This window comes from Anomaloglossus baeobatrachus, chromosome 1 (assembly GCF_048569485.1).
Source record: "Anomaloglossus baeobatrachus isolate aAnoBae1 chromosome 1, aAnoBae1.hap1, whole genome shotgun sequence".
Classification (NCBI taxonomy): Eukaryota; Metazoa; Chordata; class Amphibia; order Anura; family Aromobatidae; genus Anomaloglossus; species Anomaloglossus baeobatrachus.
Window position 1 is genome coordinate 77,833,465 of NC_134353.1, and position 16,010 is coordinate 77,849,474.

A 16,010-nucleotide genomic window follows, 5' to 3' on the forward strand; every position below is an offset into this window, starting at 1 on the left:
ATTCACTGCTTCACCCGCCCGCCATCAGTCTCGACGTCTGTGATTGATTGCAGTCAGACCACACCCCCACCCTGTGTGGCAGTGTCTGTGATTGCTTGGAATCACATACACTGTCTGCGTTCCTATAGTTGTGTGATAGTAAATATATTAAAAAAATGGCGTAGGGTCTCCACATATTGTGATACCCAGTGCAGATAAAGCATATGGCTACAGGCTGTAGCCCCCAACTGTATGATTGTCTTGGCTGTGTATCAAAATAATCGGCTTTTTTTTTAATTACTTAAATAATTTTTAAAAAATAACGTGCGGTCGCCCCCTATTTTGATACCTAGCCATGATAAAGTCGACAGCTGGGGGCTTGTATTCTCAGGCTGGAAAGGCCAATGGTTATTGGGATTCCCAAGCTAAAAAGATCAACCTGCAGCCTCCTAGAATTGTCGCATCCATTAGATGCATCAATACCGGCACTTTATCTGTCTCATCCCGATTGCCCTGGTTATTGAGAATACATTTTCCAGTTTGGGGCTCCCTCTTGTGGTCAGTGCTAGCCGTGCAATTGACTTGTGGAATAAGAGCCACACACCTGTGGAGGACTGGCAATCAGGCCTTTCAGATTGGGACTATATAACTGAGTAGTTTTCTCCTGTTACTTGCTGGTGCTCAATTCATTTCCTGTGTGTTAAGGACATTCTGAAACCAGCCCTGCTCTCTACCAGAACTCCTCTCAAGATAAGTTGGTCTTTGTACCCCTGCTTCCATTGTTCCATTCTTCCATTGTTTCCACTTTCTTATTGTTTTTTCTGTTTTGATACTATTGCTTGATTCCTATTTTACCTGTGTGGATTTCTTGGTGGAATTGGATCATTCCCTGCTGGGAGTGTCTGTATATTTAGCTCCATCATTCTGCAATGTATTGTGTTTTATCATGCTTGGTATTAAATTCAGTCCCTCATCTATATTAGTGTTTTTGGATCCCAGTAACATCAGAGTACTGATATAGTGGGGCAGAGGCTGTGTGGTCTTAGGGTTTTTCCATGTCAGGCGTGCTGAGATTTTTTAGGGTTTTTACAGCTGCAGACAGTGCTCTTTCCTTTCCTATAAAGATGGTTTGGGCCTCATCTTTGCTGAATCTGTTTTCTAGCTTTGTATTGTGTTTTCCTATATCACTGTAGTCTTTACATATGGGGGGGCTATCTATATCTTTGGGGATTGCTCCGAGGCAGATTAGCTATTCTTATATTTCTATCTGTAAGAATTTTTAGTTCTCCGGCTGTGTCGAGACGAATTGGTCATCGTAGACTCGTCCCACGGCTACTTCTAGTTGTGTGTCAGGATTAGGTCTGCAGTCCGTTAAGGTTCCAGCCACTCTGGTTACTTTTTGGGTTTCCGCATTTTTTTGAACCTCCTCGGTACCTGAATCATAACACCTGGTGCAGTAGCAATCGGGATAATAAAATGTGTTAATAACAGCTCACAGCTGCCACTAAGCCCTAGATAAGTAATGGGTAGGAGTCTATGAGACACCCCCATTACTAATCCTGACAGTGAAAAGAAAAACACAAACACCGAAAAACAAAAATGTGAAATAAAAGATGAAAAAATGCCCTATTTCTCCAATTTATTAACCCCCCAAACACCCAGGTCTGATGTAATCCACACGAGATCCCACGATGAATATTCTCAAGATACTTTATTGTTGGCATGACACATGACTCTTGGTAGCACTCACCTTTAATTCTCCAGACAAGCATTCTTCCTGATGCCCCAAACAGTCTAAAGGGGCTTTGTCACAAGGTGACTTGTTGGATAATGAGGGATAGGGGCCCTTATACTGTCCCTCATGCTAGGGGGCCATATACTATCCCTATTCCTATTCCCTATTCCCTATCCAGGGATACGCCTAATGATGGAGATGCCTGAGTTCTGTTTCTGTTCCTGCTCCTGACCAGATCTAGTATGATTTCCCCCATCCCCTCCCACTAGGGAAGGATGGGGCAGGAGTGTGATGTTAAACACAGATGAAGACAGACAAAAGACAACCAAAACAGACAAAAGACAACCAAAACTTTGATACAGGTAATATATATCTTTGTACCGTGTTAGCCAGTAGTCACTCTCCCCGGTCCCACATGCTCACTGCCTGGGAGTAATCCTAGACTTTGATCTCTCTTTCAAGCCCCACATCCAAGCCGTCTTCACCTCCTTCTGCCTCCAACTCAAAAATATTTCCCGGATCCGAACATTCCTTTCCCAAGAAGCTGCAAAAACCCTAGTACATGCCCTTATTATCTCCTGCCTGGATTATTGCAACCTCCTACTCTGTGGCCTCCCTTCTAACAGTTTTGCACCCCTACAATCTATTCTAAACTATGCAATTTTTAACCAAAACTTTAACACACTGCACAAATAGGATAGGACAATAAGAGATTCAGGAGAAAAACAAGAGCTGAAAGGAAATTACAAAAGACAACTGGAGTAAACGCCACAACCACACAAAACAACTAGAACTACAAGCACCAGAAAGTCTGGGAACCACACCAGACCAACTAAGACAAGCTATAGCTGGCGTAGGAGGAAGGACCCAGCCAGTATATATATGCGGGGAGAAGATGTGATAGGCTCCCTCACAATAGGTGAAAAAAGAGGGCAAACTATCACACTAGCAGAGATTAACTCTTGCTAGCCTGCCTATGAATCAGCACACAGCAGGTTGATGCCTGAGTCTGCCTGCGTTGCTCCCAGACACTAACGAATCTCTCAGGCAGAGTGTCAGGATCCGCAATCTGAACAGGATCTGATGTCGTGCGACAGGCTTTATTAGTAAAAATAACTGCCCCAATCCCTGTAGTGCCTTCAGAGTCAATCTGTCCTTTACATTTTTTTCATGAAGTAGCTTATTTGCTTCCCTTCTTGACACCAGGCAGCCTCCACAAGTTTTTTTCAATGTGTATGCAGATTCACTGACACCTGCCTGCTGCCATTCCTGAGCAAGCTCTGCATTGGTGTTGAACGGAACCCATAAATGAATCCTCTTTAGGAGATGGACACTTCCTAAATTTTCTTAAGAGTCCTGAAGCTTTCTTCACAGCAATCGAACCTCTATATTTGAAGACCTTGATGATCTGATAAATGGCTGATTTAAGGGCAATTCAGCAAGCAGCAATGGTTTTGCCTGTAAAGCCCTATGATCCAAAAAAGATGATGACTGAACTTTTTTCTTTGGAAGTAACCATGGATAACAGAAAAAAGCAATGATTGCAAGCCCTTTTAAAGCAAAAAGTCTGTATCATTGTTCCACTGTGTGGAGCATTTTGCATTTGAAAATGCTCTGCTATGTGTCTTCTGCACTTCCTGACAGATGTTCTTTCAGCACTCGGGTCCAAACTGGTTTTGGGAGATGCCTTCACAGATGCCTCATTCCTGGTGATTGCTTTGTTTCTTTACTGGGCTTGCGCTGTCTGAACTTCACCAGTTGTACTTCCTGTTTGCTTAGTGTGCTCTTGGCTTCTGTCTGGGGTAAGTGTTCTGATCTTGGCCTCTAACCTCGGACCTTTTTCTTGACCACGTCTCTGTCTGCTCCCTGAACCTTATATGTTACCTCCCAGCTTCTGACCTTGGACCTCTTCCTGTCCACGTCCCTGTCTGCTCCCTGAACCTTATATATTACCTCCCGGCTTCTGACCTCGGATCGCTTCCTGACCATGTCTCTGTCTGCTCCCTGAACCTTATATGTTACCTCCCGGCTTCTGACCTCGGATCGCTTCCTGACCATGTCTCTGTCTGCTCCCTGAACCTTATATGTTACCTAACCGGCTTCTGACCTTGGAACTTTTCCTGTCAACGTCTGTCTGCTCCTTGAACCTTATATATTACCTCCCGGCTTCTGACCTCTGATCGATTCCTGACCATGTCTCTGCTCCCTGAAACTTATACGTTACCTCCTGGCTTCTGACCTTGGAACTCTTCCTGTCCACATCTCTGTCTGCTCCCTGAACCTTATATATTACCTCCCGGCTTCTGACCTCTTACCTCTTCCTGACCACATCTGTCTGCTCCCTGAAACTTATACGTAACCTCCTGGCTTATGATCCTGGTTTGTCTGACTACCCTTCTATTCATACTGTTCGTAGTGTCCAGCATCACAGTCTGCTTTTACAATTAAAACATCATGACCAAGGGATATCAGCTGCCTTGTCCTCATGAACACTTTCTCCCTAGCTAATAAGAGCACTGAAATTACGTTAGCAGGTGGCATTTTATATCAGGGTTGAAAATCATAGGAAATAGCTTGTCTGTGATTAAGTTAATTTTCATGACAAGGATTGACTATTTTCTATTTCATCTGCTCACTCTTCATAACTCTAGAGTTAAAAATCGAAGCAGACAACTTTGTAAAACCCAACCTTTGTGTCAGTCTAAAAACCTTTGTCTATAAAGGAACAGTTATGTCTGTTGCTTCCTCGGTAAGGGGCATATTATACCAGCATTTATTATTAACAGGCTTGTGTTTAATTATGAAGTGTCCAGGTGTGAAGATGCTAGACATGTCCAATTTTTTAGATTTGTCATGAAACATTTATCGCTAGATTTGTTCAAAGCTTCGGCACACACAAGGCGCGCTTCCATCAGTGCGCGCTCGGCAGGACTTCTCACGAGGTGGCCGTCTTTGAAGATCTTCCCAACCCTTGTGTTTACAGACACACAGTGTGTTCAATTTATTCTTCTTTCTTCTGCCTCTGGATGGAAATGTAACGGGATTCTTCATGTATATTTTGTGTTTCGACTCATCTTTAGCAAGATCTCAGTTTGCTGTTGATCAATATACTGGATTATTATTTACTTCCAAAGACTCCAAACTCAGAGCTTTGCGTAGAGACCCCGCTGCTGTCAGTGAGGAGAACGGGTTTGAAAGGTTTTCATTCACTTAGAACAATCTGAGGACCTATGATTAAACACCCAAATTAACATGGGATATTATTTTCAATCTTTGAAAAATCTGAAAGAAAATCAGCCTGTGTCCTACAAACGAGTGTTTGCAGGGGTCCGCTAATGTTTGTATAACCATTCTAATGAAATATGTAATTTTTTCAAAGCAGATAACACTTTTTAGCATTTTTAATAATAAAGTAGAAAAACCTTGTTTATAAACAGTTTTATCTCTGCAGATGTAGTGTCACACAAGTGAGACTGAAGCATGACGCAACACACTACAACACAAGGGGTACACTGGGGACACTTTAACAACAAGGGGCCCTAAAGATAGTGAGGGGCTAGATGGGACAACCTCCTTCACTCACTGCTAGCCAGTCTGTATATAGGTTCTGCACATATTGGCCAACAGGATACCTGATTCCCTGGCAGATCCTGTAATAGCCCTGGCTAGTGAGTTGGCAGGTGAGGGACGCTAGCCCCACCACTGCACTAATAACACACCAAGCGAATGAAAGACAGATGGGGAAATACTACAACAGGCTGCTGTAGTCAGCACCAAGATTGCAGCCTACACAGCAACTTGCATAGAGGGCCCCACCAGCTCCTTCCACCTCCAGGCCAAGCATCCAAATGAGTAAGACTAACCAGCACCCTCTACTGGGAGCAGAATGTGTATATATAGGGACTGGGAGTGGTCTGAACCGGAAACACCTGGGATGGTAATGAGAGTGCTTGCTGGCAAGGAATACTGACATTAACAATCTCCTCCCCAAAGGAAAGGGAATATGTTTACTCTGCAGAGTCTCAAAGCAAAGCGACTCTGGTCCAGAACCTGTCACTAGTCTCTACAACAGAGATACGACCGTGACATCTAGCCCCCAATTTTCTATGTGACTTAAGGCATTAGACGAACAAATTAAACGTCCATATGCAAAATGGGAAACATATGGACAACACAATGACCAAGACCATAGATGACAATGTGGATGGGGGGCGCAAAACGAATGATTTTGCATATGCTCATATGAACCTGGCCTAACCATGATAGCCGAGTTCTGTATGCGGCTATCTCCAGAGGCATAGACAATAAATGGAGCAATGGTGTATTTTTGTGACCACCACTCTTTTGAAACTGGGGACATGAAATGCCCTTTCTCGAAATTGGTGGGTGTCCCAGAATTTGGATCCCCAGCAATCATACATTTATCATCTATTATGTGACTAGGTGATAAATATTGTTAGAGAAATAACCCCTTTAACAACATAGACTTGAACGAACGCACCCCAACAATCATGCCGTGGAGGTGATCTCCTATGTGGTATTGGAAATGCGTCTTCTATATCCCAGTAGCAAGGGGCCTAGAATGAGGTGAATAGCTTCTCCATTAAAGGTCCAAAGGACAAATGAGAACTTGGAAATTGGCGAGGGTCGTCGTTCCCAAAAATGGGGCTTTGAAACGGGAAGTATGCGCTCGACTGCTCCATTTCTTCTCTATGGGGAGAGCCTTTGGATCGGTGATGGGAATAACCTTTTAACTGCAGAACCACGTTCCAAATTCCTACCTGTACCATACAGAGTATTGTTATTTCCAATTTTGCTTAATGGTAACGCCAATAAAAAAATGTTCCACCTTGTCCATTATTTCTCCAGGTGTTGCCCGATAATGGTCTACACGGAGCTGGATTTGTCATTGCCTTCATCGTATCATTCTTATTGACGTGCGCTGTTTTCCTCCTTCTTTATCGCACCAAGTGGTTGAGGCACCGTATGGCTGTAAGTGGTTTTTTATCATATTTTGTTTTATATTGTTTTATTATTAAATTAAAATTGCAAAGATGAGAAATATTATTGGGATTCGTCAAGGCTTTTACACCAGAAAACTGGTATAATTTGTATTTTTGTGTTTATATGCCAGCCCGCCAATTTTATTTAAAATGGCCAAGGATACCAGGAGTGGGATGGCCAGCCAAAGCCAACCCGATTACACTGTCATTTGTGCCAAAAAGTGGCGTAAATATTAGCAGAACAGGTAAAGATTTCTTATTATGGTAAAAGATACACCAAGTCATTTAAGAGGCAAGCCTCTTCAGGACTTAGCGTGCTGTAGGAAAGGCTATCCTTAAAGGAACTGCCACTACTGGTGCCCAAGGCAAGCAGCCGATGTGGCTGAGTGGCCTCTATTACAGGACAACTCTCCGTTCTCTGTCATACAGGTGTTGGGGGGACGCTCCTTAATGACTTCCATTTTTCTTCTAGGGCATATAGATAGGAAATCAGATATTGTCTTTGAAGCCACATTCACTCTTCTGCAATGAAGGAACTGTCCGTGGGTTTTCTGACACGAATTTTGTAGCTTCATATATATGTCAAGTAATCTGTGGCAACATGATTCATATTGGGGGTAAATGCAGCATAAAACTATGAATATCCTGTCCCACTCTATACAGCAAAGCTGCCATGAGAATTACAAAAAGTTGGAATACTTCAGTACTCATAGGCATTTTTCTACTAATAACACCACTAATAAGATGTGTCCTCTCCAGTGCTATTTTTATTAGCCACCTCCAACTTAATGGGTGTTTATGTAAGTGAACGCAAGACAAAACAATCACTGATCTCGGGGAGACCAGCCAGAGAAAACACTGCCGGCAGCCAGCGAAGGCGCTCAACACAGTGAAATCCTAGGTGTATTGCCCCCTGGGAAGTATGCAAATCAAAAAGGCCCATGGAGCCTCTGTTAGGAGTCTCGATACAGAAAATAGCCAGATATCCCTCTGGGAAGGACCTAGCCAAGGAGTGGCTCTTTTTAGGAGACCACCATAACCACCATATTAAGTGGCCCTTTTAGTCAATATCCAACTCTTGACGAGTTTAAAGATATAAGAAGGGAAATACCAAAGCCAGGTATCCATCCACAGACAGCTGTTTTGGGGTATTGCCCCTCATCAGTGTGGAGTAGGAATCTGGCCAAGTGGGAGCAATGCCTAGTAGACCAGCAAGACAAAACAATCACTGATCTGGGGGAGACCAGCCAGAGAAAACACTGCCGGCAGCCAGCGAGGGCGCTCAACACAGTGAAATCCTAGGTGCATTGCCCCGTGGGAAGAATGCAAATCAAAAAGGTCCGTGGAGCCTCTGTTAGGAGTTTAGCCAGATATCCCTCCGGGAAGGACCTAGCCAAGGAGTGGCTTTTTTTAGGAGACCACCATAACCACCATATTAAGTGGCCCTTTTTTCGTCAATATCCAACTCTTGACAAGTTTAAAGATATGAGAAGGGAAATATGTGAATGAACGAGAACAGCAGGACCACATGAATAGCATAGGTAGCCGATGAGCGAGTCTACTTCTGTAATGTCAACCCAGCTTTCTGTTATAAATCTAGGTAATTTAGGACAGACTGGTTGTTAGGGATATGTTGCCTACACTCCATTAGTAAACTGTCCATCATTGGTTACTCAAGTGTTCGGCTTCAGGAAAAATTGGCACCGAGGAATCATAGGGATGAGTGGACCCGTGGGTTCAGCTGGACTTTAGTTAAAAGTTTGTTTCGTTACCCAGGCTTGACTCGAAGTTGATCCCGGACCCTGAACAGTATATAAGTCAGCCCCAAAAGTATTAACCCAATAGCCACCGCACTAGTACAATCGGGAAGAGCCGGGTAAAGTTCTGGGATTGTTGTATCTAATAAATGCGACAATTCTGGGTGGCTGCAGGCTGCTATTTTTAGGCTGGGGGGATAAATAAGCTCTGGTCTCCCCAGCCTTGAGAATACCAGCCCCCATCTAATGGATTCACCACTTCTGGAGTGGCTGCGGTTGCTTTTTTTTTAAGCTGAGAAGGGCCAATGAGCCATTAGCTTCCCCAGCCGGATAATATCAGCCCCCAGCCATCTGCTTTACCTGCGTGTGTTATCAAAATAAGGAGGGGACACCACTTTATTGAATTTGTTCCCAGCAGCAGCTAGGCATCTTCCTCATGTCGAAAAACATGTTGTCTGTGCTGTAGCCATTTAACAAGCTTTATTCAGCATTTGAACCCAGACATTGACTTCCATGAAAAGTCCGTATTCGAGTCCGAGCCCCAGACACTTGGTATCTGGTACGAAACCTGATTTTTACAGTTAGGGTTCCCTCATCCCTAAAAAATCGTACTCCATACCGCTCAGTAACCTCTTATGGCTTCTCTTTGTGGCTGGGGCGACTTTAGCCACAACACTTGTCGCATAGACAAAGTTTGCTAGGTGTTTCTACTTAATTGCAGCACAAGACAAGTGAATGGGGTCTTGTTGCGATCCCCATGGAACTGCGGCAATCAAGTCACAAAAAATCAGATGGGGTTGGGCTTCTTGTAACTTCTTTGAGGTCCCCATTCACTTGTATTGCAACACCTATTAAACTTTGGTCTCGCAACCAAAGTGCCCCTGTAGCTGCAGCCTCTTTTGGTGCACCGATATATTTTGGTGGAGGACTGCTTTATGTGTTTCCACCCATATCCTGTCCACCGCCATTAACTTGAGAACGGCGGCAGCTATAGGCATAGAAGTGGTGTCTACGTATAGTAAAGTAACCACCTACAGCGCCACCTGGTGGAAAACAACAGAGTTAGCATTTTTATCTCAAAAACGGAACGAGATAGAGAAAAAAAGTGAATTACAAAGTTGTAGGGCATCATCAATTCAATACGAATCGACACCTTGCATACAGAAATGCTATGATTAGAACGTATAAAACTCACAAGGCTGCAGACGTGTAGCGATACCTCATGGAGACCTTCCTACAAGTCATTGGGTATGGTGGCTGCATGGAGTGGCCTCCACACTCACCTGACTTGACCCCATTGGACTTCTTTCTGTGAGGTCACATCAAACAGCAGGTGTATGCGACCCCTCCACCAACATTGCAGGACCTACGACGACGTATCACAGATGCTTGTGGAAACGTGTCAGCTACCATATCGCACAACGTGCAGCAAGATACAGTATGCTGTCCAGAGTCCAGATGTGCATTGCAGCTGACGGTGGTCACTTTGAGCATCAAAGTTAAATGAGCGTCATATGCGTGACCAGCATTCAGTTTTGTGGGGGGGGTCATGGGTTTCATATCATAGTATTTCTGTATGCAAGGTGTCGATTCGTATTGAATTAATGATGCCCTATAACTTTGTAATTCACTTTTTTTCTCTCTCTCGTTCCATTTTCGAAATAAAAATGCTAACTCTATTGTTTTCCACCAGATGGCGCAATGGGGGGTTTCATTGCGTAGCGCATGCCTACTTTACTATACCTAGACACCACTTCTATGCCTATAGCTGCCGCCGTTCTCAAGTTACTGGCGGTGTACAGGATATGGGTGGACACATTGTATAGTGAGATCCAATAGTACAGCTTATTTTCTCTTATAGCATTCATTATTTGAATCAAAGCCACAAATATAGATGTTGAGTTATTTTGTGGGTATTCCCAAAATGGAAGGAGCCCAGGAAGTTATATAACCTGCCTTGTACCTCTGCCTCCGGCTTCTCCACTCATCTCTTACTCTTCACAAGCCGTATATAATATTTAACATCGACCGCTGGGATTTTATCAGGTTTTTATTTTTTGTGTGCTTCATGCAGATCCAGTAATGGCCATTTTGATGTGATAAGGCGCCTATTAGATTGACAAAGCGCAGTATAAAACGTTTCGTAGCACAATCGGAGTTACCGTCAGCGTTAATCTTGTGCTTTATCTCTCGATACCAGGGAAAATCAAATCAAATTACCAGCGTGAAAAAAAGAGAATCCCCGGCCAAAGCGTCCGATGGCGTTACAGAAGACTTGACTGGATTTGACCGCTTGATTGACATAATGTGCTTTGAAGAGGCAGAGAACATGCTGCAAGCCTTGGAGGAGTGAGTGTTTGCTGTGCTGCCTTTCATTATGCAGCAAAGAATACAGATTTCACCAGTCTAATTAGCCCTCGTGGGGTGGAGGAGTTTTTTTTATCAATAATGAAACTCACGGATCATCAAATAAATTAATTTTAGGGATTTTGCAATGCAAAAAAAAGCCAAAAAACCTTTCCTTTCTCACTGCAGGAGCGCACAAAGGACAGAACTGTGCAGAATGATTGGACTTTTTTGGTTTATGAGCTGCCGTGCCTTGAAGTGTTGGAGCACCTGTTTAATGCCTCCATCTGCCTTCTGTCCTCAGAGAGGAAACTAATAGCACGGCAGCTCTGTTCTCTATTTTCAGAACAGTACGATAGCTGGGGTGGGCCGCACTCGGTGATGTCATTGGCGTAGCTATAGGGGGCGCAGAGGTTGCTGTTGCACCTGGATTTCCGCACACGAAAAGTCCCTGATGTATTATGTATGGTATAAAATGTAGTCACTCGCATGTTATTAGGGTTTACCGAAACAGTTTTAGTAGAATCATTCCTGTGAAATACCCACCTGTTTTGGACCTTAAAGGGTACCTGTCAAATTGAATATACAGTATAGCTGTCATGCAATGTTTCTGCTCTGCACATACTTGCTGGCACGGAGTTGTCAGACTATGTTCACACTACTGACTGTGATGAGCAACCTGAGGCTTCTGGATTGTTTAGCCAAAGCCGGGTGTCGTCTGGTTCTGGATTGTTCAGCCAGAGCCGGGTGTCGTCTGGTTCTGGATTGTTCAGCCAGAGCCGGGTGTCATCTGGTTCTGGATTGTTCAGCCAGAGCCGGGTGTCGTCTGGTTATGGATTGTTCAGCCAGAGCCGGGTGTCGTCTGGTTCTGGATTGTTCAGCCAGAGTCGGGTGTCGTCTGGTTCTCGATTGTTCAGCCATAGCCGGGTGTCGTCTGCTTCTGGATTGTTCAGGCAGAGCCAGGCGTCGGCTGGTTCAGGTTCACTGGTCTTGAGCTCTGCCGGAGTTAATTCCTGCAGACTGCTGAGTAGGACCTCGGTGCTCAGGTTGCTGTTTGCCAAGTCCATCTCTCACTTCCCTATTTAAATCACTGCCCCCTTACAGGAGGTGCCGATGATAGCTTCAGTGATCCCGGTCTTGGTGATTTTCCTGTTTATGGTGATCCATGTTGCGCTTCTGAGTGGTGTGAGCGTTCCCCTGTTGTGCATTACTTCCTCGCCTTTTGCTTTGCCCCCCAGGACACATATTGTCTCTCCTGCGTATTTTGAGTGCTGTATGTACGAGTTTACATGTTATTTTGGGGGTTTTGTTTTTGTGTTTCCAGCCCGCCCCAAGAGTGTGGAAAAGGGGGAGTAAGATCAGGGCTTGGACAGAGGTCAGGGTCACGCTGGGGGCACAAACCTGTTTACCATCAAACCTACCTTCGAAATAAGGGACAGTGCAGGGTCACAAGTCTTAGGGCCAGCCTAGGGGTCTCTGTCCTGTCTCTATATACCCCCTGACAATAGCATGTTATGGATCAGGAGGAGCTGATATAGTTTTGTGGGAAAAAATTCAGTATAACTTGTTATTTATTGAGTTTAAACCTCTGTTCAGAGTTTGGAGTCCTACAGCATTTTAGTTAGGAGCGCGCATACAGTGATAACTGTCAATCTCACATGGACCACCCCCTGGACTCCTAAGCTAAGAATGAGCAAGCTTTAAAGGGGTTGTCCGAGACTTTTAGGCTGAGCACACACGGCGAGTAAAATGGAGCGAGTAGAATGCGATAAAAAATTGCATTAAACCCGGACCCATATTACTCTATGGGGCAGCTCCCATGAGTGATTTTTTTTCTCAGCTCTAATCTGACTGAGAAAACTATTGCAGCATGCTGCGGGTGGAATCAGATTCATTTTCACTCGCACCCATACAAGTCTATGGGTGCGAGAGAAACATCACATTGCACTCGTATTACACCGGTGTAACACAAGTGCAGTGCGAGAATCACATCAGCTGATAATGAAGGAGATAAGGAGATTAATAATTAATTAATAATATTTAATCCTTCCCTCTCCTCCGCGGCTGTGCTGTCATCGCAGGATCAGATCACAGTGGCATGACACTCGGCTTACAGTCCAGCAGAGCGGGAGCCGAGTGTCATTCGATTCACTCGCATTAATGACCGTGTGACCCCAGCGTTATACTGATGGCATATCCTTAGGATAAGTCATCAATATTTGATCGGTGGTGGGGTGACGCCCGGCACCAAATTAATAGGGGGCAGAAGTGCTGTACCCGGCCGCGACCACTTTGCAGTTTATGGAGATGCAACTCAGTGCAACTGACCACTCCTGGCACCAGGAACAGCTGATTAGTGTGTGAGGTGTACGCCATATCCCACCTATCAAATATTGATGACCTATCCTAAGGATAGGCTATCAATATAAAAGACACCACCCCCCACGTCGACCCCCAGCAATACGATTTTTCGTTATTCTGTTGGGAAATGTTTTTGCTATATGTGACCACCCAGTTCAATGCTATATTTAATTTTCATAGGAACAAATTGAAGTCCTTAAAGAAAAAGGGTTTCCCATTATTAACTATTGCTAGCATGTTATGTGCCTCCTAATTACGGTGCTAATGATATGTTCTGTGCAATCTAGCACACCTTTAAAATCACTGAATTTGTTAAATTAAAACAGAGCAAAATGTTCAGGACATGGGAGAGGTGGACAGGAGATGAGGAGATAGCGAAGACAATATTACAAGATGGGAACGGGTGAGAAAATCCATCTTGTGTGAGAGATGGAGGGAGACTTATTTCAAGCTCATGCACACAGCGCTGTATGGCTTTAACATCCCGCCGTCCCATAGCTGCCCTGGCCGGATTACAGCGTGTCCTAAGTGTGGGGTGCCCGTTATGAATCTGTGGCATGGGGTGCGGGAGTGCACAGAAGTAACAACATATTGGAAGCGAGTAAGGGACCAGATTCAAGCATGTTGGGGAACGAAACTTTCACAAACACCACAAGCTCTGCTCTTCCACCAATTACGCCCCCCGCCTCTGAATATCAGAGGATGGTAGTCAAAGTAAAGATTCCTAGAAACATCCACGCATTTTTAGTGGTGGCTCTTCGGGCTTTGTTTAGTGAGTGGCTTAAACCAAACACTCCATCAATGGGAGCAATAATATCTCAAATGAAACATCTATTGGGACTGGAACTGATAGATGCGGAAAGGAGTAAAGAAAAGTCAGCAGGAAAAGTTTTTCCGCTGTGGAAAAAAATAATTGGTTTTCATTATAGTCCTCAGGAAATCCTGAAAATAATTAGCCCTTTCCGCCATACAGACTGGTATTGTCTGGAAGACCTGGGAGGGACGTTGGGGGATTTGGGACCATCGTTAGACACTTAGCATGTACCATATGGAGATAGTAGTCGACACCATAGCAAGATCATAATTGTGGAAGGGCTCACGCTCACATTCTTATTCTTTGTTTGTGATACTACCTTTTATTTTTTCTTCCTTTGCAAGGTTTACAGTTGCATTGACGAACAAATCAATCTCATGTATGCTGATGTTTACTATTTGACCATGGAACTGACTGTTTAAATTTTTTTGTTATGCTTACAAATTTGAATAAAAAAGATGTTTAAAATAAAAAAAAATCACTGATGGACACAGACAGAAAAGGGCCCTGTGCGGTTCAATATCTCATCAAATGCCCAATTCCACCTGTTTGAGAGGTAGAAATAGGCCCGCTTACCTCTTGGGCCCCAGTAGTCGCACAGGTTGCACGAATGATATGTCCACCCCTGTTTAAAATGACCTTTATACACCCCTCCCCCTGTAAGGAAATGAGGTGTGACCAGTCCAATGGACATGTATGGACCATCTATGGCACCTGAGGGGAGCTTACTAATCCGATTCCTCTGCCGCACAGGGTTTGCCATAATGCCCTTTACCAACAATAAGTTTACATGGTCTAGCGCAGCTAATCAGTGGTATCACTGCCACTATAAAAGATTGGAGTAGCCAACGAGCGCCATTGAAAAACTTTACAGCTTGGAGATAGGAAGTCAGAGTGCACAGCTCATTCAACATACGGATAAAGACGATGGCTTGAGAGGGAAGGGTTAAACACCGTTCTGCTTTGGAAGGATGAAACAGTCGGGGTGACTTCAGTGTGATAATTTCAACGCGTTTTGGAGATGGGATATCTCCTTCTTTTATCCTGAAGAAGGAGACACCCTGTCTCTGAAACGCGTTGAAATTAATCACACTGAAGTCACCCCGACCAAAGCAGAACGGTGTTTAACCCTTCCCTCTCCAGCCAAACAATTCATACCTGCATGTAAATGGTTTCCAAACCTGTTCACATGTCTGTTCACCTGCTATTGGCTGCATAGATATCAGAACATACATTTGGAGTACAGATGATGGCAGTGATGGGTCAGTCACTGTGTCTCAATAGCTGGGGTAATCTGTTGCAAGAGATTGTTCTGATAAGCACAACACTCAGTGGCGGAAACATGTGCTCACCCATCACTGCCATCATCTGTACTCCAAATGAGCATGTTCTGATAAGCACAACACTCAGAGGAGGAGACATGTGCTGACCCATCACTGCCATCATATGTACTCCAATTGAGTATGTTCTGATAAGCACAACACTCAGAGGAAAAGACGTGCTCACCCATCACTGCTATCATCTGTACTCCAAATGAGCATGTTCTGATAAGCACAACACTCAGAGAAGGAGACATGTACTGACCAATCACTGCCATCATATGTACTCCAAATAAGTATTTTCTAATAAGCACAACACTCAGAGAGATGTGCTCACCCATCACTGCTATCATCTGCACTCCAAATAAGTATGTTCTGATAAGCACAACACTCAGAGGAGGAGACATGTGCTGTCCCATCACTGCCATCATCTGTACTCCAAATAAATATGTTCTGATAAGCACAACACTCAGAGGAGGAGACATGTGCTCACTTATTACTGCCATCATCTGTACTCCAAATAAGTATATTCTGATAAGCCCAACACTCAGAGGTGACATGTGCTGACCCATCACTGCCATCATCTGTACTCCAAATCATTATCTTTTGATATCAATGTAGCTAAAAGCAGGCAACTGCACTTGGGCTCTGCTACATCTGAAATTGGCATTTTGGTTTAGGAATTGTTATCAGTTG

The 16,010-nt window shown here is 44.1% G+C and overlaps 1 protein-coding gene across 1 annotated transcript in view; it reads left to right on the top strand.

Annotated features, from left to right (window-relative positions):
- EVC2 (EvC ciliary complex subunit 2) overlaps window positions 1–16,010 on the top strand; it is a 223,451-nt gene that overhangs the window by 53,333 nt on the left and 154,108 nt on the right. Inside the window, exons 8-9 of the mRNA XM_075346882.1 lie at window positions 6,584–6,706; window positions 10,675–10,823. Coding sequence (XP_075202997.1) covers window positions 6,584–6,706; window positions 10,675–10,823 — 272 coding nt within the window. The remainder of the gene's footprint in view (window positions 1–6,583; window positions 6,707–10,674; window positions 10,824–16,010) is intronic.